Here is a 12,970-nt window from a genome sequence, read left to right on the forward strand (position 1 = left end):
TGCATAGGTTATTATTTTGTTCCCATCATTTAAGGAGTTAGTTTTTTATTGCTTTCTGGTCTGTTAAGTAAGCCTCTGTAACTTGTTTGTGTATATAATCAGCTCATTATTATTTAACAAAATTATTTTTTTTGTTTCATCTTGCTCATTCATTATATGTGAAAATATTATTTTGTGTCTCATACAACTAACACTAGTTGTATGAGGCATCTTTTTTGTCTCAGAGTTTTGTGGACCAAGAAATGTAAGATCGGGGTCCACAAATTTGTGAGACAAAAAAGTGCCTCACACAACTAATATCAGTTGTGTGAGGCACACAATAAAACTTCTCCATTATATTGTATCGGAGCGATCTTCTTGACTCTCACGATTTTTTTTTTCTGATCCTCTAACTGCCACAGAGGCTCACACTTAAAATGGCCCATAATGTTATAAATATTGACTCTACTAGCAGCAATTCTAATGTTATTGTTCAGTTTAATCATGTATCGCATCTGCCAATAAAGCTTGTCGGCGGCCATAACTTTGCGACATGGAATTTTTATGAAAGCAAGTTGGAGAATGTCTCCCCTTATTAGCACTGATTTCGTATCGCATTAAAATTAAAAGAAAAGAAAAAGGTGAAAAAAGAAAAGAAAAAAAGAAAGAGCAGAAGAAGAAAAAACGCTGAAACGGGGACATATAATAATTAATGAGAAAAGAAAGGACCAACATGCAATTTCAATTAAAATAGTGACCGACCTGCAGTTTCGACAAATACAGTATCTCTTTGACGAGAAATTTTATTTTGATTGAGACTCAACCAACAAAACTTGTATGAGGCACCTCTGCCTATTTAACAAGTGGAAATATGGGTCCCACATGTCAGCTCCCTCTTTTTATCTCTCTGACACTTACGTGTTTCCCATTTCACGAAAAATTTTATTTTATATCTCATACAACTGACACTAGTTGTATGAAGTATCTTTTTTGTTTCACGGTTTTGTGGACCCAAATTTTTGTGGATTCAGAAGCGTAAGATTGAAGTCCACTAATTTATGAGATAAAAAGGAGCCTCACACAACTAATGTCAGTTGTGTGAGGCACACAATAAAACTTCTCCCCGTTTCACCATCTCATTTCTATTTTTTTTACCCTATTTTACTTAAGAGTAGGTCCTACCCTACTTTTTTTAACCTACTTATACTCATGTTTCTCTCAGTAGTGATATTCAATCCGTTTTCTTCTTTCAACTTTTACTAAACTTCATCATCTCTTTAATTTTGAGTTAAATGCATTTCGTTCCTTACTTCTCCAACGCAGGCTTGGGCATATATCGGGTAAAATTGATAATTCGAACCGTTAATTATTTATTGGATTATCGATATTGGGTTATTGGGTTAACGGTTTGATAACCAGTATTTTTTTTATTGGGTTATCGGTTCGGGGTCGATTTAGCAATTCCCTTATTGGGTAAAGCGATAACCCAATAAAGCTTTACTAATTTACTAGTTTAGGCTTAAGTATATACTAGTAATAGTAGGGTTTCATTTTCATATACTAATTTTGCTTTCTCCGCCAGTCGCCAGACGCCAGTCCGCTGTCCGCCTCACTCACTCAGTTCCTCACCCTCAGTCCTCACCCTCAGAAGTCAGACCTCACCAGTTCTCTGCCAGTCCGCCACCGGCCACACGGCTCAAGCAGTCAAGCCCTCACCAGTTCTCCGCCTCACGACTCACGCGGTCACGCCCCCACGACTGAGCCCGTCAAGACTCAGTTTTCTATATCTTTTTCCGGCAGAGCATTGCACTAAGGTCAGTGTTTCATATCCCATTTCTGAATTCGTCTTAGTTTGGTATCTTAGAAATCAATTTTTGCATATTTTCCTTTTTATGAAGCTCGAAAAATGGTTTCCCTAAAATGTTTGGTTTCTTGAATTTATACTACACTGATTGTTTGAATTTATCTTCGTTGATTGTTTATCACAGTCCTTACATCTCTTCATTTGAAGTACTTTTTGAATTTTTTGCTTAACCATCACTTATAGGAGTTAGATGGCTGAAAGCTATGGAATTACTGCGAAATCTTATTTTGGGACTTACAGCTCATGTTATTCTTTAACAAATAAATTAAATTTACATCTTTTTAAAATGATTCCAGATTTCCAGTTTGATTAAAGCCATAAAAGCATATGGCGAAGTCTTCTTTAGTTACCATCTGACGCAGAATTAGTGACATGTACTATATGTGAAATGATGTTTCTTTATCTCTATTGAAACTAAGAGAAGCATGAGGCAGTTCAATTCTTTGTAGTAATGAAAGCAAACCTTCTGTTATCATATTTTCCTTTTTTATGTGTAGTTATATGTGTTTCATTTTAAGATTTTAAAATGAGGCATGTTGAGCGTTGTTTGGAGCGCAATTTGGTGAAGCCTATAAGGATTGAGTAGTTGTTGTGTTGTTTACTTGAATTTGAACTATTAGTATTATGTTTGGACTTTGAACTTGTTAATCTTAAGGTTGCTACTACTTTGTATTGTTATTAATGTGTTTGAACTATTACTTTGGAGTTTGGACATTACTATGTGTACCATCTGTTTTTGGATTGTGAAAGTTGGGATCTTTTTATCTCCTATTTTTGTTAGATTGGAATTTTGAGCTGTTTGCACTTTGTATGTGGGCAATTGAGGTACTGGCCATTGGGTATGTTTAGTTTGAGGCAAAAATTTAATCTTTTTTGCTTTTTCCTTTAGAATTATGAGTATATGATTATGGGTGTTGTCAATATGTGTTTAATTTTTCTATGTGCAGCTTTGAATTGTTGTTCTATGTGCAGCTTTGTGACAGTCTTCAAATGCTTGTAGTTCTGCCACAAGATCTTGAATTCTTGATATTGAATAGAAGTTTAAATCTCATTTTGGAACCTTTAAAATTGTTACTCAGCTGTAGTTTAGCTTTTAGTTTTATACTGAAAATGGTATATTGAGAATTTCTTTTGTTGGATTGAAATCCCCACCCGCTCCTTGGTCCTTACCTTGAAGTGTCATATATAGCAGCTTCCAAACTTTGTACAAATATTACTTTGTACAAATACTAGCGTTCAACACTCTTAATATTAGGTAATATTCAGCGTTCAACACTCTTAATTTTAGTTTTACCTTATCGGGTAAACCGATAACCGAACCGATAATGATCAATAACCGATTAACCGATAACCGATAACCAATATCTTATCGGTTTGGTTATCGGGTTATGATATTTGTAAACCGAAAACCGATAGGCAAAACCGATAATATTCAAAACTGAACCCAACCGACCGATGCCCACCCCTGCTCCAACGCAGTCTCGCAGAATCCAACCATCAAATATTTTAATTAACACTTTCAACTCGAACAACGATTCAAATTTAGCATATGCCACCAAGAATCCACAATTTTCAATTATTGCCAGGGGCGGCCCGATATACACTGAGATTGTCCCTATTTTCTCCAATATATAGGCTTACTTATGGTTTAAACAAGCTTACAATAGTTTAACCATTACTTGCTTCAAACTCCAATTCTATTGGAAGAAATGAAGGTGCATTTTGGCTATACTGGAATTTTAAGCAATTCTATTATTGTCTTGCTTAATGCTTACCCCAAGCAATTCTATAAATGTGAAGTTGAGTTTACATCACTGCACACCAGTGAGATGTCAGATTAATAAGCTTTAGCCAAACTATTGATCCGACAATTACAAATTAGGAACTAGAAAGCATAGATATCTCAAAAAATCAATGATTCTCCCACAAAAATATTTTGCCCATCATTTTTCTATTTTAAAATATAGAGAAAAATCCAGTCATTCTTCTTTTTAGACTCTTGAATTTGGACAAGCATCCACGAACAAACGACCCTAAAAATCCACATGTTCCCTTCCTTTTAGAAAAGGAGCAGAAGATAGAGGAGAAAAGTTTACTGCTTTTTCATTTTGTCATCTCGTAAAGTTGGTAAAAATATGAGAGAGGGAATTGAGCTAGGGGATGGAAACATGTGGGACCCATATTTCCACTTGTCAAATAGGTAGAGGTGCCTCATACAAGTTTTGTTGGTTGAGTCTCACTCAAAATAAAATTTCTCCTCTTTGACTTGATGATACAACGCTGCTCTCAGAACTCAAATGGCAAAAGGGTTGCAGCTATTCGTCAGCAGTACTCTCTCTCTCTCTCGATATTTCACACACACACACAAAAACACAAATATTTATTTTATTTTATCTGTTCTTATTAATCATGATTTATTTGTGTGTTGTTGTCCTTATTAAAACCCTAACACTGACGCATTCGATTTTTGTTCTTTTAAACAGGATTATCGTTTTACACTACGAATGAAAGATTGAAGAAGCTCTTTTCACCTTTTGGCGTTGTTACAGAAGGTTACTTCACCTTTCCTCATTTCTATATTCTGCAATCATTATTTTTTCGTCTGAAATGTAATCTAATTTATCCTCAAAATAAGTAAGTGTGAAATTTAGGGTGTGTTAAAGTATGACATAAGTCCTTTCCCAAGGAAATTTATGTCATGGAAAATATTTTTCAAATTATAGAGTATAATATTAAAAATTAATAAATAATATCAGCAAATTGGAGAGTGTTCTGATGAAACTTTTGAGTACTAGAGATTATTAATGAAGTCTAGTGCTAGTTGAAGATAGTTGGTGGAAAAATGACTTCCGCCCATAAGTGAGGGAAGTCATTTTCCTCCTTTTGATTGAACTGTTTTCCATTTTCCCTTATACCAAACGCCCTTTATCTACTAAACTTGATTGCCCTATAACTATTTATAAATATGGAATTTGTACTTTGTGGCGGATTTGTTAAATAGGTCTATAATTAATCTGGGGTTGAGGTGTAGTTGATTTGATTGATTGATTTATATGGATTTGTTAATTTGGGCGAGCAGCGAGGCTTGTTGAAGACCCAAGAACGCAAAGGCCTAAAGGTTTTGGATTTGTTACCTTTGAGTCAGAAGTAGATGCTCGGAATGCATTGAATTCCATTAACGGAAGGGTAATTCCTTAGCTTTGTTGGTAGATGTGTACACTTGCTTCTGTGTGTTTGTTGATGGTGTGTTTTGTGTATATTTTATGAAGCATGCTTAATGATATTGCCTTTCATCAGTTGTGGATGTAGCCTTTAGCAATGAGTGCAAGCACACCCGCTACTTCCGATTCAAATTTTTAGGTTTTTCTTAAATATTATTTTTTTTTAATTAAATCTATCCATTGTTAGATAGGAAACACATAGTTGTTATAGTGGTGTCCCACTTTAAAAACAAGGTGTTCCTCTATTATTTACAATTCTTAGTCTGTCTTTCGCTTAGAAAACTATTTATCAATCATAGATTAAAGAAGGCAGATGTCTATTTCCAGCACTTCACAGCAAAACTATAAGCGAAAGATTTTTCCAAGCATCTTAAACAATTTAGCGTGATGTTTGACTTTGTGAACTTTTGCTATCATCGACCAATACAAATTGTTGCATTTGTTGGTCTAAAGGACTTGGTCCTGCAAATGCTTTCAGTTGGAGACAGGATAATCATTGCTTGAATGAAACTAATGATAAAGGGTGGAAAATGTAAGTTGGGGGCATTAATAGGCTTATAACGAAACATGCGAACAATATAACCATCTAAAGAAATCTAACTTTCACTTGGAAGGGGTCTAGGTTCTAGAAAATCTATGGAGAAACGGTGTTTGGTCTAGGAACTGTATCTCATTATGTTCGACTATTGTTGCTGTTGTTTTTGGTGTTTATTTTATTTAATTGTTTTATGGATATATAATATACCTTTGTTGAATTAGTTGTCTCATAAACTCTTTAGTGGAAATGAATAGTAGGAAGTCTCTTGTTGTTGCAAGTGTTCCTTCTGGTTTTGCAAGCAATATGGTAGAGCAAAATCTCTTGAAGTTCACTGGTCGCAGATGTTTCATTGCTTTAAGTAGTGACAGTCGTTGAGTTATTGATAAGAAACTGGGAAGTTGTAGTAAAGACTAAAGAGGTTATAGAAGTTATCATTTTAAGGAAAATAAGGACTGCAAAATGATGAGTTATTATTTTGGAGATGAGAACTTTTCAGCAGGTAACAAACAAAACAAGAAAAGGAAAAAGGAAAAGTATACTCATATTTTGCATAACTTGTCAGCTGAAGAACAAAATTATGATATCAAACTCCAATCCTGCTGCTCGCCAAGATGACGAACGGTCTGTTTCCCCTCTATTAAGCCACTGCCACCAGTCACCCCATGTGGTCTCTACCTTTCTTGACTTCTTATCTAATATTGGCACCTCATTGCCGCATCTATGCTTCTATTACCCCTCTGCAGCTGAACTTTCTTTTTGTGTGTGTTTTTAGTGCAAAATGACAGTTGAGAACATTAAGTTGTTCAAAAGGGTAATACCTAAACTTTGTGTACACAAATCAAAAAGAATGTTATAATTTTTTATAAAACACGGGAAAGTACCCAGTAGACAGAAATAGAGATGAGTGAAAGCACAATTGCTGAGAGCAGTAGACATCCTATATCAATGATATGAATATGTTAGGAAAAAATTGGTGTTGGTCTTGAAAATTATTTGTGCACATGTTTACTTTTGGCGTAGCTCTGTGGTTTGTTTGCATATCTACTTTTGATGTATTTTTGGACTTTGTCGGCTCTCTAGTTTTGTAGCACTTCAACTGTAAATGAGCTAACAAACTTTGTTTTGTAATCTTTTTGCATCTTCTTGATGCTTTTAATGATATCCTGCTTACTTCATAAAAAAAAATGCATGAAGTGTTTTCCGTTGACTGGAGATGTCAATAATGCACCAAGCTTTGGCTTGAAAGCTAATTTGAGATTGTGGTGGTTGGTTAATTGTTTGCAGCAATTATGCTTGATTTACTTATGTGCAGAGTCTTGATTTTATGGATTATTTCAGAAATTTAAAGTAGATGGCTTTTTTGAGAGAGAAAGAGAGACTGTTTTGATTGTTTTTTGTTGCTCCAAATCTTGGCTTTGTGAGATTGTCGCGAAAAAAAAGAAAGTCAGTCAACTGTAAGGACCATGGAAAAGATTCTGATCTGCTAAAATTAAGAAATCCTCAACAATCAGGGGGAATTTAAGTAGCATTATGTCTTTGCAGAAAGCTCCTTTACTTCCCCAAGGGAATTTGTTTTCCAGCATTATAAAGTGTATTTAATTTTGTTTCATTTTTACCTCCTGGTGAAATATCGAATGTTGGCTGACTGAAGAGTCTTGCTGCTTTCCGTTTTTCTGTTCTGTCATTGAAATGATCTACCGGTTGCAGATTGTTGATGGAAGACTGATTTTTGTGGAAGTTGCTGATAATACACAAGCTACAGAAAACAAAACATCCCGTAAATAACTTTCTCATAATTCAGCATATACATCATGGTAGAATTTTTGGCCATTGCTCAATCCTCCATAGTGCTGCCTCACTTTCGCGTCCAAGCTTGGAGTCAAAGGCAGCATTTCTTTGCTCATAGTCAGCCATTGAGGTCACTTCGTTCATCTCTACATCCATTGAATACCCCTTGCACGGTGTACCCAAACTTGTCCACTCGATCAAAGCCTTCCTACTGGGGAGTCAAAGCCAGTGTTGTCTCTGATTCTACAATGCCAACCACCTTCACTGTTGATTCAGCAGGGCCAGGAATTGATATTCTGCCAGAGACAGGTGGTGGTGGTGGAGATGATTCTGGGAGTGCAAATGGCGGTGGTGGTGGTGGGGGAGATAATGGTGGCAATAATAATAATAATAATGATGGTGGCAACGAGGGGGAGTCAGATGAAGGCAAGGATCATAGCAATAAAAAGAAAATGGCCCTTTCTATGTCCCAAAAATTGACATTGGGCTATGCTTTCTTGGTTGGAGCTGGTGGTTTTATGGGTTATCTGAAAAGTGGCAGCACGAAGTCCCTAATTGCAGGTGGAGTTTCTGCCTCCCTTTTGTACTCTGTTTATGCTATGCTTCCAACACAACCTGTTTTGGCATCATCAATGGGTTTCGTCCTCTCGGCTGCACTTCTGGGAGTAATGGGATCTCGGTTTCTGAAGTCAAAGAAGGTTTTTCCAGCTGGTGTTGTCTCCTTTGTGTCTCTTGTTATGACTGGTGGTTATCTGCATGGAATATTGCGCACTGCACATTAGATCCCTAAACTAAGCTACTGATCAACATGGACAATCATTAGTGTCTACTCTCTACTGTTGATTATAGTTTTCCTATCTGTTTGAATTTTGGATTTTGCAAAATTTCCTAAGCTGTCTGGCTCCTATAACTCTCTGCTGGACTCTAATGATGTATGAAGGCTTACTTTATTAGCCCTCTGTTTCTGTCGTCTATTCGTTCTGTTCTGGAGAAGTTTTCCTTTATTATTCCTGTTTTTATGTGATTTTCCGAAAATATCTCGACCAGATTCAATGGTTAAGGCTCATTGGTCTTGGAGGATCCAACAGTATCTCTAACAATAATCTGGATGTGTACAAGATGTGCACATTGTTGAGGAAATTAGGACACTGAAATCTGTGGACATATCTGCTCAACGTCCAGAAATCGGAGACCAAAAACAACTAGTAATTGTTATTTCACTTTATCAGTGAACAATTTAGGAAGTGCTTTTTTATCTCTGTGATTCGAACCGAATCAGAAAGGAGAATTTTTTGGCAATAATAGGGGAAAGATGAAACATTGTAATCGAGTTGAACACAAGAATGGGGTAAAAGTGATCACCCTAGCAACGGAGACTTATATGCATCAAATCAAACAATTTAACCTTAAGAATTAGTACAGAAAATACATATTGCTTGATCGTTGATTATATAATAAATGCATGCATAAAAGACTCCATTGGTTGGGTAGAATACTGAATGCGAATAAGTTATTTATGGTCTAAGGGGTGGGGCTGCAGAGGTCAATCTTAACATGCATGTGTCATAAACAATGTAATTTGATGTGCCCCTTGTTCCCATAACACTTGCTGCTTCAAAAGTTTGGTCTTTTGGTCCTTGGCGTTGTAATCACAATAGAATAGCATTGGCACGTCCATGGCTCTTGGTGAGACTGTAGACAATTTGGAAGGAATTCCTCGATATTGGAACAAGATTCAGCCCGAAAGAGTTGCTGGAGATGTCAAAAATTCTTATTCCTTTCTTCTTGCCTGTAGGGAGCTCAAAATATGAAATGAATGCTCCGAAAAGAATATGCCTTATCAACACAAATTCATTGGGAATTTCTGGATGTTAATGTAACTAAGAGTCGAGAATTCCATTCCGACCCTTATATCAAAATCTCACATATCAACCGGAAAACGCCAAAATTCCAACTTCGCCAATTCAAGCCTAAATCTGCCCCGTACCTCCAAAACACATTCCGATCACGCTCCTAAGTCCCAAATCACCTCCCGAAGCTATCTGAACCATCAGAACTCACATCCGAGCCCTTTATCACATAAGTCAACATCCGGTTGACTTTTCCAACTTAAGCTTACTCAAAAGAGACTAAGTGTCTCAAACCTCACCCAAAACCTTTCCGAACCCGAGCCAATCAACCCGATAACACATAATACCGCTGAGCAAGGCAATAAGAAGCAAAAATGGGGGAAATGGAGCGGTAACTCGTGAAACGACCGGCCGGGTCGTTACATTCTTCTCTCTTTTGTAATTCTTTCTAGTTGATTTCCTTCATCATTATAATAACTCTAGCTCTGTCATCAAATCATGGTATCACGTAGTTGATACATTATAAGCTGCACAGAACCATCTGATTATAGTTTATGACAGTTCCATAATTCGTGCTGAATGAATTTAAATAGGAGAACTATGCTGTAAGAAGTTTCTTTGCACTGCTGATTTACAAAAGAAGTTGAAGTTAGAAGTTGATTATTTTACTTTTTCCTTTCTATTACTGACATGTGAACCAACAAGGACTGATTTTTACAGATTCATACTCCAATAGGACTTTCAATTCTCTTATTAGGTCGCATAGATTAGGCTTCCTCTTGTCCCAAATCAGTTACATATGCAACTGACTATCTACTAACTGGAGATGTACTGTACACATTAACGTTTGTCCAGCAAGAATAATACGGCTCTGGAGATTTATTGTGCAAGTTGCTGTAACCAACTTTTCAATACCATCTTCCCTCTCTGACATTTAACTCTTTCTGTAGGTGGACAAGGCCCTTCAACAAGTAATGAACAACATAGTATGCTTGTCAGTGTTTGACATTTTTACACTGTTTGAAGTGCTTCATCAGCTAAAGAACAATCTCATATCTCAGGTTTTTGGAAATACACTGCTAAAATTTCTCTACTCTCATCTCATCTCCTTTTCCCTATTACCATGGATTGGGTACGAGTCCTCAGGGCACTCACTTCCGAGGGTATGAAATGCAGGTAGATCAGCATATACGGATGATTATCATTGACTCAATATCAACACTCATTACACCAATTCTTGGAGGAGGTGGTGCACAAGGTAATTTTTCACTAAAAGATGAAATGATAACTTTATGGTAGTAATTTTTAGTTATCCTTTTTACTAGTATTTACTTGAGCAATTTGAGATTTAAGTTGTCGTTTCTTTATTTTAAGAAATATTTGTTTTGTTTTCTTTAATGTAGTTCCTTGGTTGACGAAACTACAAATTCTAATTGGTTTAGATTTAGTTTTTTTTTTTTCCTCTAGTATTTATATTCCAGCTAGTTTGGGATTGAAACTTAGTTGTTGATATATGCTCTCAGACATAATGCAACATTTGTGAGTTCTCCTACAATTTTTTTGACCGATTTGTTGTTTCTGCTATCCTAGTGCAAACTTGTTTCTAGGTATATGATAGACAATTGCTTATGAAAAAGATGTTAAATGGGAATAAAGTAGTAAACGTGCAAATTCCTACACTGATATTAATCTTGCTTTTCTGGATTTCATTTTTTTCCAAATAAATTTAATTTTATCCTGAGTTTCTTCTTCCGTCTATAGGCAGATGATTAGGTTTTCCCCTGCGGTATCATGTCCACAGATTTGTCAATTTACTTTTGTTGAATGAGGGAACAAAAATAGTGGAGAAATGTATAGAAGCTTTGCCTCTGTAATCTGTTTCATATGTGTGAATTGTTTGTTGAAGTAGAAAACTTAAGTTTAATTCCGTATGTCAAAACTACCTGCTTGACTACTGACTCCCGAAGTAACAACTAAAGTTTTTGCGTGAATCAGGACATGCTTTAATGGTTTCAGTGGGATTTTTACTAAAACTATTAGCACATGAACATGATATCTGCATTTTGGTAAGTTTGGCAGTAACATAGCATTAGCATGTTCTCTTTGCTGCAGCGTTGTTCATTTTCAACTGATGGAATTGATTTTCGTTTAACTGGATCAGTGTATTAGGCACATCAGCCAGAAACTTGAACGCGTCAAGTTGTTATATACTTGCCATTTGAACCTATTAATGGGTTAGATCTTCTAAAAGGAACTTCGGTTTTGTATTGATCCACAGATTTCAAATTACAGCCAACAAGTTCATTCTACTTCCTCTGTTTCAAAAAGAATGACACTATTTCCTTATTAGTCTCTTTAAAAAAGATTGACACCTTTTAATATTTCCTTAATAAGAAGCATGTATAACCACACAAATGTTATGACAGGTTTCAGACCACAAGTTTTAAAAGTTTTACTGTCATAGATGATATGACTTCTTTAAGACCACATATCTCAAAAGTTTTCCCTTCTTTATTAAAGTTTGTGTCAAGTCAAACTAAGATAATCTTTTTGAAATGGAGGGAGTAATTAAATTCATATAACCCCATATCGTCCACCCGAACTTTTCTCCATAAGTAATGGAGTATTTTCGTACTACTTTCACTATAGGCATTTAGTTTGCTAGATATCCTATTTGTGGACCACATTATAATATTTATCCTTCTGTGCTCGGTCACCAATCACATGGTGGCCGGTGAGAAAGGTACTTCCAAGCCAGCACTTGGAGAGAGTTAGAGGGGCATTCCGCATGTTAGACTTCTATTATCCAGAGACCGAGCTCGGAACATCAGCAGCATGCCAGTACTTAGACACCCACACATGGTATGTTTCTTGCAAGAATAACTCTATTGTTCAAACTTGGTTCTCAGCAACTTATTGAACTTCATCAGACTAATCAACCTAAACACCTGACTTTGCAACATCAATGTTTGATCTGGATATAACGAAACACCATCACTGTGTATGAAGATTTATTTCTAATAGTGGATATTTCATCCAGGCTACAGGAGATAGAATTGAGTTCGAGGTACAATGATCATGCTTTATAATGCCAGAGAATCTTGGCTTTTAGTTTATCAAGGTATCAACTTGATGCTGTCGAATTGTCGAGGAAAATGAATATTTTTGTTGGAAAAAAAGAAAGATATGTTGACCTTGTGAGATGGAGATGAAGCTACGAGACTACTACATGTTTTTACTTTTATATGAAATGGATTGTGGTTCGTATTTTGTGGTCTCTCTCATTTGGACTGAGATGAAATTAATATTACTTTGGCATTTTGACAGAAAATATATACTTAATATAGAGGAGAAAATTACTTTGTTTATCAAAATTGCGAGCTGATGCTTGCGAAACTATCTCAGCAAGAGCAGTATACATGTACAAAATTAAGACCTGATTAGCTTTATGACCAACTTTCTCTGCCTAACTGTTTGCAAGTGAAATGTATGAGTATAAGTTTTTTCAACTATTGATTTATATATCTAGTTTCAGTATCCTTTTCAGAACACTCATCCGTTTAAAAGGGTTTTAATGGACGTCATCTTTCTTTGGTGTAATATCTAAATAACGTTGAATTACTTTTAATATCAAAAGCAGATGAAAATGCAAAGAATTTGTCATATAAACATCTAAGTTCCTCTCGTGAAATCCTATACGGATCATAAAGTTATGATTTAGCATGTTATC

General features: G+C 35.8%; 2 protein-coding genes across 4 annotated transcripts; both read left to right on the plus strand.

The window, feature by feature from the left end:
• The first annotated feature begins 1,500 nt into the window (after positions 1 to 1,500).
• Positions 1,501 to 8,394, plus strand: LOC104246708 (protein FATTY ACID EXPORT 2, chloroplastic-like). Of its 2 annotated transcripts, XM_070162366.1 has the most exons (4): positions 1,535 to 1,793; positions 4,327 to 4,395; positions 4,923 to 5,029; positions 7,310 to 8,394. In XM_070162366.1, exon 4 carries the CDS (start codon positions 7,414 to 7,416, stop codon positions 8,170 to 8,172), a length of 759 nt encoding a protein of 252 aa, XP_070018467.1. In that variant the 5' UTR covers positions 1,535 to 1,793; positions 4,327 to 4,395; positions 4,923 to 5,029; positions 7,310 to 7,413; the 3' UTR covers positions 8,173 to 8,394. The 2 variants fall into 2 exon arrangements, with proteins under 2 accessions (XP_070018468.1, XP_070018467.1); XM_070162367.1 differs by lacking the exon at positions 4,923 to 5,029 and having other exon boundaries at positions 1,501 to 1,793.
• Positions 8,395 to 9,797: 1,403 nt separating this feature from the next.
• Positions 9,798 to 12,507, plus strand: LOC104231165 (DNA repair protein RAD51 homolog 4-like). Of its 2 annotated transcripts, XM_070162891.1 has the most exons (6): positions 9,798 to 9,845; positions 10,191 to 10,301; positions 10,417 to 10,498; positions 11,236 to 11,306; positions 11,984 to 12,102; positions 12,281 to 12,507. In XM_070162891.1, the coding sequence occupies exons 2-6, from the start codon at positions 10,215 to 10,217 to the stop codon at positions 12,327 to 12,329; spliced, it is 408 nt and encodes a 135-aa protein (XP_070018992.1). In that variant the 5' UTR covers positions 9,798 to 9,845; positions 10,191 to 10,214; the 3' UTR covers positions 12,330 to 12,507. The 2 variants fall into 2 exon arrangements, 1 of the variants encoding a protein (XP_070018992.1); XR_011403841.1 differs by lacking the exons at positions 9,798 to 9,845; positions 11,236 to 11,306 and having other exon boundaries at positions 10,192 to 10,301.
• The last annotated feature ends 463 nt before the right edge of the window (positions 12,508 to 12,970 follow it).

The sequence above is a fragment of the Nicotiana sylvestris genome, chromosome 11 (assembly GCF_000393655.2).
Source record: "Nicotiana sylvestris chromosome 11, ASM39365v2, whole genome shotgun sequence".
Lineage (NCBI taxonomy): Eukaryota > Viridiplantae > Streptophyta > Magnoliopsida > Solanales > Solanaceae > Nicotiana > Nicotiana sylvestris.